The following is a 14,710-nucleotide window of genomic DNA, read 5'->3' on the forward strand; positions in this document are numbered from 1 at the left end:
AATAAAAGCAAACATGCTATTTAAAAGTTTTTGCATTGAAGTGACAATGCAGCAAACACACTAGATGTGGATCCTGGGCTGAATTTAGCCAGAGGAACTTCAAAGTCTTGCACAGAAAGCAAATGACAGTAAACTGTTTATGCCTCCACTTGAAAAGGCAGTGGTTTACAAGACACTCTCTTATCAGTGTGCAGTTCCTAGAGACGGGTAATATTTTCTATCACAGTAGCAACATGATGTGTGGTAAACAACATACCGTGAGCAGATATTTACTGTGTCCTCATTTTCCAGGCACAATCGGATTGTTATTGTTTTTTTGCAGTTGTTCAAAATTATTTTTGATGCAGATGCTGAAAAGCACACACAACACATACAAATTGTATTTTTAAAGACAGGGGAAATGGGAAAATGTACTTATTTGAATTTCTAATTGAAACAGTTTGATATGATTGTTTAGGATCTTAATCCTTGAAATGTAATCCACAATATGTAATGGTAGCTTGTAATGTTATTTCTCTTTCCCAGGGTTGGATGAATGAGATATCAAACTATGACCCAGAGACCTACCATGCCACACTAACGCAATCTGTGTTTGTCCGGTTGGAGGGTTCCATCATTCGTCTGTCTAAACCCAACCACAACATTGCGCGCCGTGCTGCACATAATGAACCAAAACCTGATGTCAGCTTCATCAGTCAGAAGATCTATGACCTCACCAACAGCAAAGTATGTTGTTAGTATCATTAGAATGTTGAATTTTTTGAAAGATGACTTGTTGAAAATTAATTCCCAAATGTTTCTCTAACTCTGTGAAAGGTCAACTGAAGTTACCTGTGAAACTTTAAATCCTATAAAAGATAACACAAGTAAATGTACACATATTTAAGTATAGCCCAAGGCTAGTTCATTAGAATATGTTATTCATAAATAATGTCATGTTTTAACATAGATAAAACTACAGTATAGAAACAATCTTGTGTGTCTTTAAGAGATTAAACATGGTGGAAATGTGTTCAAACACAACTTTGTGTCTACCATAATCCTTCCCCAGGTATATTTAATGCCTCAGAGCCTGGCTAGGAAGCGTTTATGGAACAAAAAATACCCCATCTGCATTGAGCTTGGCAAACAGGATGACTTCATGTCGAAGGCCGAGGGTGACAGGTTGGAGGCCATTGAGAGCTTCAATACAAAGGACAGAGGAGAGTTGATTGGAGAAGCACAAGAGCGAGGGTCATCTTCATCCAGTAGAGACCTGACCCTCTATTTGTTTGGAAGGACGGGAAGGGAGAAAGAGGAGTGGTTCCAGCAGTTTCTATCAGCTTCTACACTCAAGGCGGACTTGAAGAAAGCTTCAAGTGCTGCAGGGGCTAAGAGTGGTGAGCAGAACTAAAGACAATTTTTAAAGAACAGATTTTCTCTTTGGTAAACCTTTACTGTATGGTTCTTCATAATGCTGACATGATTACATCATCACCATGACAAGACAGCAGTCTTGAAGATGAAGGATTCAATTATCTCGCATACAATGGAAATGTTTCATTGTTAGATAAGATTAGTTACCCAAGACAGCATACGCTGCACTAAACATATAATAGCAGGCCTAATTATCAAACCTAACTGTCATGGGACTATTGTAACTGTGTCATGAATGTATTTTTTACTTCAATTAAAGTGGCATAATATGCTGCTGGTCATTAAGATGTTGTAAAATGTTATAAGGCCAGTTTGATTAGGGTAAATAAATACCAAGATGATTGAGGAACTTTGCACTTAAAGCTAAAATGAGTTAAACACTTACTGCTACTAACTATAGCTAGCCACCGTTATCTAGTTAGTCTTGGAGTGTTAGACTCTCAGTAATTTCATCTTTGGATTGTAAGCAATATAATTGACTGAATGACACTGACAGCAGTCATAAACGTAAAGAGGTGTCATGTCATGGTTATGACAGTGTCATATCAGTCGTAATATACGCTCCTTCAAATAAGGTGTCTCCTTTCTTCTTGTCGTTTATTTTGTCAATTTGTCAAGGCTAAAATTGTCTAAATAGTTATTTAGTAAGTTAGGCCCAATTGTCATGGTTTACTCTAGGCCCTCTAAAAGATTAGTAAGAAAAACAAAAAAAGAGAGAAAGATGATGGTTAGAAATACTTATACAAATAGTAGAAAGTGGCAGAGTACATTATATGATTATAGTATGTAATTAAGTAAGAAAATATTGATATATTATACAGCTGGGGAAATGACAATCTGAATATTCAGGAGTTTAGAAACCACTAGAACATCTAGTGCAGCATCTAATTCCTTGCCTTCTTCTGATTTTTACTGTGGCCCACAGCTCTGAGCTCTCATAGTCGCAGCAGCAGCCGCAGCAGTCTGGATGAAGCAATTGTATCTCAGCCCAGGTCAAAGGACTCTGCAGCCTCCTCAACAACAGCAGGCAGTGCCAAAACCAAGCCTTTGTTGGAATACAGTGTATACATGGCCTCCATACTGCCAAAACCATTGGCAGTCAGCCCCGCAGCTGCCAGCCCTGCTCTCCAGAGCCCTCAGAGCAGCCCCGGGGCTGATAAGAAGGTAGTGTATAACAATTAATCCTTTGTAATTTCCTTTTTCAGGTCACAAACCAATGATATGTCTGGTAAATATAAAGATTTTTTTTAGAATCCTGATAGGAGATTTATATTGTTTTCTCCAAATGTTTATGTTAACTTTCCTGCCTGTGTCTTTAGCTTCAGAGCAACACTGTAGCTCAGGTGCAGCCCACAGAGGAGGAGGATGGGGAGGATGCTGTTGCCTGGCTGAATGCAGCACTTGGTCGGGTTGCCTGGGACTTCCTGAGTGAGCCTCACTGGGCTGAACTGGTCTCCAAGAAGATTCAGATGAAACTCAGCAAGATACGGGTGAGTAGAGCACACTAAAAGTCCTGGGAATTTAAACAGACAGACAAGAGAAAAAGTTAGGACTCGCTATGACAAAAAAATAAGCTAACAGATAAGCTCTCCAAATGTCAATTTGGATCTCTGTGCGGCTCTGCAAGAGGGTTTAGAAGCAGAAAAAGAAAGACCTCTATCCCTTCATCCTACTGTCTGTCTCTGATCCTGTCTGCCAACCAAACCTGTTTTGCCTGATGGTATAATATGCTTTGATCTGTGTGACTGTAGTTAATATTGTAGTCTCGGTAAAATGGTGGAACAAAAACTCAGCAAAGTTCAGTCCACAAGGGACGGGCACATAAAGACATGATGAGTGTGTCATCCATGCTTAAGTGTGTATGTGTATTATTTCGTGACTTGTGTATCCATTCTTCAGTTGGGTTATATCATAAATTACAAGTGAATTATTCAAACACAGTGTGCTCAGCTCAGCTGTTTGCTTTTGTCTTTTTCAGTTGCCTTACTTCATGAATGAGCTAACTCTGACAGAACTGGACATGGGCTCGGCAACTCCCAGAATCCTTGGGGCATCCAAACCTTCCATTGACTACCGAGGCAAGAGAGAGATCCATTTCAGTCATCTCACACACACACACACACACACACACACACACACACACACACACACACAGTGGTTTTTGTAAAGAGATACTGGCATGTCTGGCCAGTAACACTAACTGGGTGGTATGTGGTGTGCTGTGCACTATATTCTGGGAAGTTTCCCATCAGCGTCTCATATTAGCTCATCCAGAGAGCATGCTTAAGGGTTTGAAAGCAAAACTGAGTGTTAGTCAGTCAATTAGCCATGTTCGTATGAGAGATAAAAAGATAAACGTCTGGTAATGCTAGCAAGGTACCTGTCAGGATAACTTTAATATAGAGTTAACCAGGGGCGCGATATAAAAACATGACGATGTTTCTCGTCGAGGTGAAAAGCTGTCTCGTGGCATCAGTACATAACAGTCAGAGCAGGAGTCATGATAGGAGTCTGACGTTTAACATGAAATTAGCATACAAGATCCCCCCTACACTTTTAAATCATTTGTGTGGCGGCATTTAAGGTACCCAGTGGACAGATTAAGCGGGAAGGACTGACAGACAAGACATGAACAATATGTAAGCACTGTAAGATAATGGTGCCGTATTCTGCCATTTTCCATGGTGGGAAATGAGTGACTCCTCCAAGCATTAGAACCAAAGTACACCATCCTGTCACACGCACATATAATTCACGCAGTCGTCCGGGACCTATACAAAGATAGCATACCTTTCCATCCCTGCTACCTATGTTCCAAGTAAGCGTGTGTTTTCAACTTCAAGAGACATAGTTAGTGCCCAAAGGTCAAAAAAGAACATAACCATACCTTAGGCTGGGCAGTGAAGTTGTAGCCAGCTCTCAATTCTGTATCATGCTTGAAAAGACATTTGGTCAGTTTCTTTTTGTACTTATTGAGAGACTACTACTTTGATAATGGTTTGCACTTATTGTTTGCTCTTGAAAAATAAGAAAAACTTTGTGTTATTTATTTTTGTTATTTATACTGTTTTATTTTTTTTTATTTTGTAGAAAGGAGTTCGGTTAGAAGCTCACACATAGTTGATTTAGTTGTAAGGTCTGAAGAGACTTATGAAAAATCATGCAAGGGAGAAGCCAGTCAGTTGAGTTTGTGGTAAAAACCTTTTACAGTGATATTGTTTGTGTCTGTTACTGCATATGATAATGAGTACGCAGTCAGAATGTATATCTGAAGTGACATTCGTTACAAGATGATTACTAGTTGAAACATTTCAAAATGAAACTGCATTGTTTTGTAGTTTTTTTTTAAAACTAGTGTTTAAATCTCGTCTCGTCTGGATCTCTTGAACCAAATTTCTTGTATAGTCTCAGCTCATAAACTAAGTGTATTGTGACACCCCTAGAGTTTACACATATTAAGTAGTTCCAGTATCATGTTTTCCCCAGGAAATTTGTTAGGGGACATTAAGTTGAATGTACAGTTTATGTGAAGTAAACAATACAAAGCTTTTAAAAAAGCAAAAATCATGCCACATTTCACAATTTCCATCACGCAGTGCGCAAACTGCTTAACAGGACAGGACTGGACAGAGTTGAATTAATTTTTTTTGACAGAGTGCAAATAGGTAACAGTTATCTGTTTTAAACTTGGCCAGTGCAGGTCTTGAATCTATCTGTCACATACAAACAGTGCTTAGTTAAAATGTATTGAACACTCTTAACAAAAATCAGAGCTTCGTCACAATCCGTCCAAATATCCAAACATTCAATTCTAACAAACTTGCCATACAAGAAGTAGTGTAAAATGTCAGATGGGGTGAATACTTTCGTAATCCACTTCATGTATCCACACATGGACAGCAGTGACATCTTGTCTCATGACCGGCCTCTGCTCCCATTCTTTCTCTAGCCTTCTCACTGTGACTAATGAGATCACAGTACAGAGGCTGTGTCGAGATGACTCTGACACACTCTCCAAAAAGCAAAAAAAGAGCGGTGTCCTAACTCCATTGAAAGGAGAAAAAAAACTATCCAGATAGAGATGCTTAGAATATTAACAATATGACATTGCTATTGACCAATTGGAATGCTGATAATAATATAGCAGAACAGAAAGGCTCACATCATCATCTTGTTCTGATGCATTGCTTGTAGTAAGACTTAAAGTCACACATCAGTCAACACCTGCGTCAGCATTACGTACTGTAACTCCATACATTTTTAAAATGCCAGCAATGGAAATCCATTAGGTAAAAACACACACAAACATTGATCATCATAGTAATGGTGAACTAAAAACATGCATAATTGAGTAAGAATAAACTAGAGCCAATTCAAAACAATAAGATTTCATTCAGTCAGCTCATGTACAAGAGGTTTACTGTGAATCACACTGAAGCGTAACATGCACTTACACCCACTCAGCTTGTCAGGCAGTGGTGCCCTTGAGGTTAGGAAGACATGCTCGTTACTTGTAGGTTCTCAGCTTGCTTAATATAGTCAACCTTTCCCTTCCTCTCCAGCTCCTGCCAGACTGTGTGACCAACAGTAACAACACTCACAGTTCAGTAGGGTATTGTTGTTTACTGGGCAGCTGTAAGTGTTACAAAAAGGCACGCCTGCTGGATTGATGTGAAGAAATCTCCTTTACTTAAGGTTCCGTGTACTACAGATGCTGGGAAACACTCCATTGTTGAAAGCTGTGTTTACATAAGTGTAATAAAATTTGATTGGTTAGTGAGCCCTTAGCTGAGTACAATACAGCCAAGCCCTAAGCACTTTAGCAGGTCTTATGGTTATCTGTGGAATGGATAAATTGAGGCTTAGCTTTGTGAGGTCTTGGCTTTGTGAGGAACTGCAGATTTGCCTGCTGCCTTGCACAACTCTGCAGGCTCAAAAAGGGCTGAAAACTTCTGCGCTACTTCGCTAACTGTGCTCTAGTTTTTGATCAGAAGGAGCTTTGTATGTCCTTTTTAGAGGAATCCTTCTATGATCGTTGAGACGTGCATCAGCATTGAGTCTTCCATCCCTTTGTTCCACATCGCCCTTCTCATTCTTTCCTCCATACTGCCACATGCCTCTCTTCATCTATTTCATATGTACAGTCTCCAACTGTCTTCCTCTTCCTCTTGCATTCCCTTTCATTTAATCTTCCTCTTTGTGTCCTCACTCATGCTTTACTTTCAGTATCCTTCTTCCTCCCTCCTGTGCTATGAGTCACTGCCTCATTTTTATCACTGCAGCTCTCACATAACCCTATAATCAGAGCCACAATTGATTGCATCTCCAACTGAGACGGCAGCGGCATTTATTGGAAGGATTCAGAGCAAAACACACGTCAACAACCACTACAAACAAAATCAGTGTACACAGGCCACCATTTTGTTCTTGTCGTGGATAGGTCATCAGCTCTAATTGCACTTTAATTCAGAAACTGCAATATGGTGCCAAATGTTGTGATTTCTTTCTAACAGAGTGCAAATGAATAGAACCAGATCACCCACCGTCAGTCTAAAATAGCAAAGTGTGTAATTTCATCAGACACAATTCTTTAAGGTGTGAGTAAGCAGGAAACTAGAGGTATAAACTCCAAACAAAAGACTAACTATCTTGGCCTCATACTTGGCTATGGTTAAATGCAGGTATTTAATTGTAAACGTTTGTGTAAATGTGTTTCAGTTTTACCTTTAGCTTCAAATGGAAATGACCAGTTTAGTTTCCTTTTGAATCTTCCACCGTTGTTAGTGGCTGTATCCCTTTTGGCATCTCAAATTCTGCTTTTGCCTCATCTCACCTCTCTCCTTCCTGGAACAAGCATGCTGAGTGTAATGGATTAATGGACGTCTCCAGCTGGGTACGCTTGTATATTTCCACCAGGAATGTACATTTGTGTTTATGCACATTTGTTTTTGCATGCACATCTGCCCCTGCTCTTTCTCTAATGTCCACTTCTGGATGCAAACATGCAGTCACCCTGCAAGTGTGAAGGCATTTCTTTGAAGCATGTTCAATACATTGACCTGGTCCAGCAGCTTGCTCTGAGGCTCTCCTTTCCTCTCGCAAACTAACAAACCTCAGTGCCCTACATAAACCCCAACCCAGCCAGACATAGTCTTCCATGCCCCCACAGGGCGGGTAGAGCGTAACCCACTGGGTTTAGCAGAACTAGCATGTACACCCTGTCTGACTGCAATCTATTTTTACTCTGTGCTTTCTCAAACCCTTCCTGACTATTTAACTGTCTGTTCATTTTGTTTTAAGATCCTTTTTTTCAGTTTTCATTTCTCTCCCACTTTGTTTCAGTCTGACTCGCTCTCACGCTGATTGTTTTTCTCTCTGGCATACCAGACTCATGGCATTATCGCGTCATTTGGCACAACCAGCTGGTGTCCAGGACTCAGTAGAGGGCACCCAGTCTCAGTGCTGTTGGTCCTTCTGTTTTTTGCCTTTTGTACTATATTTGTTGATCCCATCTGAGCAACAGTTAGCATTGTTGGCATATTCATATTATAAAATCGACATCAGGTGAGCACTGTTCATCTGCTGTTGAACACCTCGACTGTGTTTGAGCACCAAGCAACAATGAAAATTAAAAATCTCCTGCTATTAATTCAAACCAGTGATTTCTTCTCATATGCAGATGGATGCTACCGTAGGCAGTTTGTTTCAGCAATAAAGGCAAAAAAACAAGAGTTAAAAAAATACAAATACAATACAATACAAAATTGATGCATGCGCCGCCATTGCCATAATTATTCATGCACCAACATGCTGTTTCTAGGCAATCTTTTTAAATCCCACTATGAATACTGATGACTCTGCAGTTGCTTCATGTGTTTGTAGACGCTTTATTGACTTTTGCCCTGCATACATGCACAAATGTCTTGGTTGCAGCAAAGTACGATCTATTTTGTTTTAGAACTCCTTCTGCCATCTTTCCAGCATCATCTGTCATGCTCTGCTGCCTCCCAGTGTTGTAAAGAGAAACCACACCCAATTTATGATCCGTGAGCCGAGGCTCTTTGTACACAAGAACATGTGATCCTGTGATCTTGTGCATAAAGAGAGAGGGGAAAAAAAGAAACTCATACCTTGCCCCATGGAAGTCAGGCTTTCTTTTGAGGCTTTTGAGGAGTTTGTATAACCTAGATTACAGCAGGTTTGGGAGGGCAGAGCTAAAATGAATAGAGGGAGAGAGGAAGAGCGCTGTTTATGCAGCCAGCCCCCCCCTGCTGATATCAAACGACGGCTGAGGGGGAAGATTGCCTGCCCACCCCCACAACTGGTTTTCCTCTGTTCAAAGGACCTTGTGATCTTTCCTTCTCTCTCTCCCCTCCCGTCGCAAAGTCTTTCGCTGAGTCTTTCTCGTCTAAGAGGAAAGATCAAGAAAATAGAATCTGTCGGGGTCCCCATTTCTGTGATGCTTAGGTGAAAGAGCACTGCCACAGAAAGGGCAGCAAAGGATGGAGGAAGACCCTGAGAAGTGGGTAAACAAAGGAGTGAGGGAGAGCTGGATGATTTAACCAGCAGGGAGAAGGACATACAATATACAATCTTATTTAGGCTAAGACAATATGATGATATTTAAGATAAGATGGTAGAGATTTGTGTTATGGTACTGCATAATGGATGTAACAGTGGAGTTCCTGTTTTGCTGCACGTTTTAACTCGTATCCATAAAATCCTCCCCACTGCACTTTCATTTCATTTATTTTGTCTCAGATCAACATTTCTCTCGTGTCCCATTAGGTCTGTGGTTTGACCTGGAGATCTCCTATAGCGGTTCCTTCCTGATGACCCTGGAAACCAAGATGAACCTCATTCGCCTGGGCAAGGAGGGAGAGAGCGTGCGCTTTGGAGAAACTGGCAAGGATGGGTAAGAAAGTCCAATTAAACCGCAGAGACATTTAAGAAAAAGCTTGAGGGTTTCCCGGGTTGGATCAGATGCCCGTTTCTACTTAATGTGACACTAAGTGTCTCTGTCAGGTGTCTGTCTTGATCTTATTCTACATCTTTTATATCTTCTCCATTCTTTTCTCTGCTGTTCCCTCTCTGCCCTCTGGATTGTACCTTTCTGCCGCTGGTAATCGGGTGTATTTCTGCTCTTGGTGAGTTCTGCTTGACTTTCAAAAGTGATCTCTTCTGCTTTCCCTCAGTGCTTTATCTCTTTGATATATTCTTATATTCACGTCCCTCAAATTGATTCCCCACAATGAAGAATAGATAGTATGTCATTTTATATCAGGCACTCAAACTCTTTCGCTCACGATACCAATTACCACAGTGTAGGTTAGGGCAATCTAGGACAACCATTTTAAATTGCAATCTACCTTGAAGTTCCACAATATACTTTTCAGTCGAATCTTAGAGTGTGGTATTTATTGTCCTCTTAATTTAGTTTTCATAATTCACATAACCTGAATGACTAGCCAATCCACACCACATTAAGGTGGTCATATTATACTTTTGGGGTTTTTGCCTTTCCTTTATTGTTAATGTAGCATTTCCATGTATTTTAAAGGTCTGCAAAGTGAAAGAGCGCAAAGTCCGCGCCAAAGGGAGTTACTCTCTCCCACAGTAACCACTGCTTTTGCACTGCCTGAAACACGTGGTTTGGGGTCGAGGCCTCACTTCTGTAACTTCTTATGAATAAAAGTGTTTCGGTATCAGAATCGGGCTTGGAACATGTACGTTTGTACCGCAGCCATGGTTACCAGCTGTAGCAGGGTTCTCTTGGATCACACAACCTTGTCATTGGCGCTCTGTGATTACATGAGTGTGACTGATCAATTTAATATGGTCTCGTCTACCAGGTCGCATTCATATATCACAGTGTGTACCTCTCAAGGCCAGACTGTTGAGAATAATTTCTTCCAGTCCCCATTACGAAACAAGTTGAATTCAGTTTCACATGCGATAACATCTGAAAATGTAATCACTGCAGAAGACATTGTTTTTAGTTTTTTTGTTGCATGCTAGTGCATGTAAGCAGGCATGGGTTTGCACAATATGACTTCTGCAACACCTCTATTGTATGTTGTTTTGTTGGTACAGTACCATAGAATTTGTGTGTGTGTGTGTGTGTGTGTGTGTGTGTGTGTGTGTGTGTGTGTGTGTGTGTGTGTGTGTGTGTGTGTGTGTGTGTGTGTTCACCCTAATTCATTTGTGGTTGTTTATGCATGTTCAGATACAGGCCACGCACTTACTGCCTAGCTGATAGTGATGAAGAGTCATCCAGTGCAGGCTCATCGGATGAAGAAGACTCCTCAGAGCTCTCAAATGACTGTGTTGGAGCTGAGGGGTGAGAATGACATTATATACATTATCTGTGCTCAAACAATTTCCATTATGACAGAATTATGGAATGTTTTTTTTTTTTTAAAGATCTAAAATAATCATTTATGGAAAAAGTCACAAAGGAGACAGAGGGTTTAGACATGGCGAGAAATTCAATATTAAATGATGTCACACTCATTTTTTGATAAAATACACATGTATCATTAGATTTCATGGCTGTAACTCTGCTTTTATTGAATAAAGTTGGGCTGGAGGCCACAAACCCAGCAAGATCATGCGCTTTGTGGACAAGATCACCAAGTCCAAATACTTCCAGAAGGCCACAGAAACTGAGTTCATCAAAAAGAAAATGGAGGAAGTGTCAAACACACCCCTTCTGCTCACAGTGGAAGTGCAGGAACTTCAAGGAACACTGGCTGTCAACATACCCCCTCCACCCACTGACAGAATATGGTACGTGAAGGAAGTGTTGTTTCTCTGCTATATAATTTGTGGAATGCTGTCCTAAATTAATTTCATTGTCTTTTGGAGTGGCAAATGATCTCATCTTTCTGATGGAAAGATGGAAAACACAGTCAACTCTGTTGATGGCAATGGCTTTCAGATGACTCTTAATTATCCAATTTCCTGTCTTGTGTCAACAGTTACAAGGGACATACTTTTATTTCTAATAAAGTTGGATTATTTATGAGAAATGCACAATAAGGATATTTTTACTAAGAACTCCCCTTTGTTCCCGCCTGTAACTGCATGTTTAATTGAAAAACATTTCACATGACACTTTGTTTAATACATCGCTGCCCTCTACTGGTGGTGACCACAGGCCATTGCTACAGTGTGTTCATTTGTTACCTCCTATTGATGTTTTTGTTAGTAAATCATGACATTTTTCGACATTTTCTGCTTCAGGTACGGCTTCAGGACACCACCTCACCTGGAACTGAAGGCACGACCTAAACTGGGAGAAAGAGAAGTCACTCTGGCTCATGTTACAGACTGGATAGAGAAAAAACTGGACCAGGAATTCCAGGTATTAACAGACATTTCTATTTTTTTTTTTTTATTTAGAGATGATCAAACCATGGCAAAAACCATTTGCTTAAATGTAAAACTTTGATGCTTATCTTTATCATTTATAACAGCAAATTAAGCATTTTTGAGTTATGCACTGTTGACAAAAAAAGGCATTTGAAGGCATCCCTTTAGGGAAATTGTGATGAGCATTTTCTTTGTACAATGTTTTGACATTTTATAGACTCAATGAGTACTCAGTAATTTGTGAACAATTTGTTTGTTAAAGCCCTACATATGAACAAGCACAGTATACAGTAGACAGAAGTAGAATTCAAACTTTCAACCAAAGATTAAATCACCACGTGATCCACTGCAGAAATTGCATTGAAATTAATTGCACTTGGGCCATAATTTTATGTTGTAAAAGATGGTATTAGTGCACCGTCATACATTTAAAGGATGAATTATATTCTGCTCCTGGTTCAGCAATAATACATGCTAAACACATGAAGAATTTCAAAGTACTTAGTCATTTTTATGATATTCATAAGATCCTAGAATGATCTTGTAAGTTGTGCACTACCTATTATATGCTTCCCGTTCATGTGTCAAATTTCAAGACATAACATGTGTCAAGAATACTTAAGATAGACAGAGACCACTCACTGTCCTGCCATCATTCTCTCTCCTCTTTCAGAAAATCTTTGTAATGCCAAACATGGACGATATATGGCTGACTATCATGCATTCAGCCATGGACCAACGCACTGCCGGCGGCCCATTGGTTAGCTCAGCAGTGGACCCAGAGCCTCTCTAGCCAGAGAGGAACAGCACCAGCCAGCCATGAAGATTGTTTACAGTATTCCTTAGAGCATATGAAGTCTCATAATGGGAACTGGAGCCAAAGTTGATAGGACAGACGCTACTGTCATACAAATACATTCCCTGAGTGAGTGAGTGAGTGGGTTATTCACTCGCTATAGAGGAGACCATATGAATTTTTAAGGAACATTGTAGACTCTCCCCCAAGGAAACACTAAAGACAGACTGTTGCTTGCTGCTCTGTTCAGTAGTATTCATCGTGCCAGAAGAAAAGGTGATTGTCTTTGAAGGATTCATAAAATGGCACAGACCCATGACATGACATGTGAAGAGAGTGATGTTTCACTCAGAATTAGGGTAACTTTAAGTAAATAAGGGGAATGTATGGGGATGTATAAGTACATGCTGTCCTGTGATGTCCGTTGATGTGAAAGCATTCACCAGATACCTTACAGCCTGCAGATGACCCGTTTCTGCCAAGGCGAGAGAGAGAGAGATGGAGCATGGTAGCCCATTTATTCCAGTTGAGATTTAGAACATGTTGAAATGGAGGTATTTCATATTGAATGAGTCATGTGTGATAGAGAGAGAATAAAGTGAAAGCAGGATAAAAAAAAAAAAAAAAGTTTATTGGAAAAGCTCTGATACTTGATGTTAGGTTTATTTACTCTATGAAACATTAAACCTTTTTAAGTGGCTTTATGTCAGCGGCTTCTGTTCAGGTGTTAACAGTTAACAGTATTCGTTTGTGCTGTGACCACACCCTGAACACCTCCCTTCATTTGCCAAGAGCTCCTTTTTGTATGCCAATGATGCCCTTATCCATGTCTGTATGGAAATAATGCTTGAGAGTAGAGGTACATTATCTACAAAATAGTGTCACTCATTATGTAAATTCCATACGAATGACAAATACACAAACACATTAAGTGCAATGATAGAAATGCTACGCAGGCTATGATCTTGTAAGGATATTGTATAAGTTGTATGTCCGAGACGTACAAGGCCTTTAACACATCTATTGAATGTATGTAAGAATAGTATTTGGTTCCTATTGTTATTGTTGGAGTTTTTACCAAGTCAAAGTTTGACTGTGGTATGGAAATTATTGCACAAATACCAGTACAAGTTTTCTTTTTGTTTTGTATATGATAAACACTATCTCCTCATGTCTTTTTCCAGATGTGTCATCCAGTTGTTCTGCTCATGGAGTAGCAGGTGGTGTATTTATCTATAAATCATTCATACTTCATGGTGTTGATGATAATATCGTTGGAAGTGAATTTAAATGGCCAACTTTGATCCATGACAGTGCTTTAAAGAGACTCAAGCCGCCATACTTTACCTACAAAATGGGATCAAGTCAAGGTACTTACTGTATAGTAGAGCATCTATCGCCAAGAATGGTAAGCCTTATCTGCAGGTTCCCTTCCTGAAAACATCTTTTTAACCGTGTCATGTTTCTAATTTTAACCAAAGTCCTTTGATTAGGCCTTTAGTGCCAGATCTCTCTGCTCAAAGGTACACAACCTATAGTGACAAAGCATTGTGAGGTAATATTTACAAATGTGCTACAGTACTCGCATTAACATTGTTTACACGCATTCTTTGTTTTCTCTCGTAGGATACTAAAGCACTGTAACACGAAATAGATGTTTTTCTGAATGATTGTCATTCCCTCTATGCCTTGGTTCATTTTTTTGTTAAGTATTTGTTTTTTTGGATGACTACATGAGGTGGGTTGTGGTTGTATTTTGTCTACTTTGGAATAAAACCGAATGAACTGAGATATTTGAGGATATATGAAGACATGCCATGATTTGTATCTGTGAATTATTAATGACTTTCTAAAATGATGATGTTATTTTAAGGCCAAATTCGGTGATTATGTGTATCTGCCTTATTTATAGAGCAAAAATAAATTTCTGTTAATGAAAGCCTCTTTGTTTAATGCTTCACTTTTTGCATCCTGAATGAAGATGCCCATCTTGCATGTGCACAGAACGCATTGATTTGCTGTAGATTGAAATAAAACTCTGTCAGTGTTTCATTATCATATATTATTGGGATGTGATTTTTCTAATGCATGATGTAGAGTAAGGTGGATAGAACAATGATGACA

At 39.7% G+C, this 14,710-nt stretch overlaps 1 protein-coding gene across 3 annotated transcripts in view; it reads left to right on the forward strand.

Annotated features, from left to right (window-relative positions):
• LOC115583484 (testis-expressed protein 2-like) overlaps positions 1–14,525 on the forward strand; it is a 31,691-nt gene extending 17,166 nt beyond the window's left edge. For 2 of the 3 annotated variants that reach the window (XM_030420375.1, XM_030420386.1), the window contains exons 4-13: positions 526–726; positions 1,052–1,379; positions 2,342–2,580; positions 2,736–2,906; positions 3,395–3,494; positions 9,205–9,331; positions 10,643–10,756; positions 10,996–11,205; positions 11,662–11,782; positions 12,464–14,525. In XM_030420375.1, the coding sequence (XP_030276235.1) occupies positions 526–726; positions 1,052–1,379; positions 2,342–2,580; positions 2,736–2,906; positions 3,395–3,494; positions 9,205–9,331; positions 10,643–10,756; positions 10,996–11,205; positions 11,662–11,782; positions 12,464–12,583 (1,731 nt within the window). In that variant the 3' untranslated portion in view covers positions 12,584–14,525. The remainder of the gene's footprint in view (positions 1–525; positions 727–1,051; positions 1,380–2,341; positions 2,581–2,735; positions 2,907–3,394; positions 3,495–9,204; positions 9,332–10,642; positions 10,757–10,995; positions 11,206–11,661; positions 11,783–12,463) is intronic. The other variant, XM_030420395.1, reaches the window with a different exon arrangement.
• Positions 14,526–14,710: the final 185 nt, after the last annotated feature.

The sequence above is a fragment of the Sparus aurata genome, chromosome 1 (assembly GCF_900880675.1).
Source record: "Sparus aurata chromosome 1, fSpaAur1.1, whole genome shotgun sequence".
In the NCBI taxonomy this organism is placed as follows: domain Eukaryota; kingdom Metazoa; phylum Chordata; class Actinopteri; order Spariformes; family Sparidae; genus Sparus; species Sparus aurata.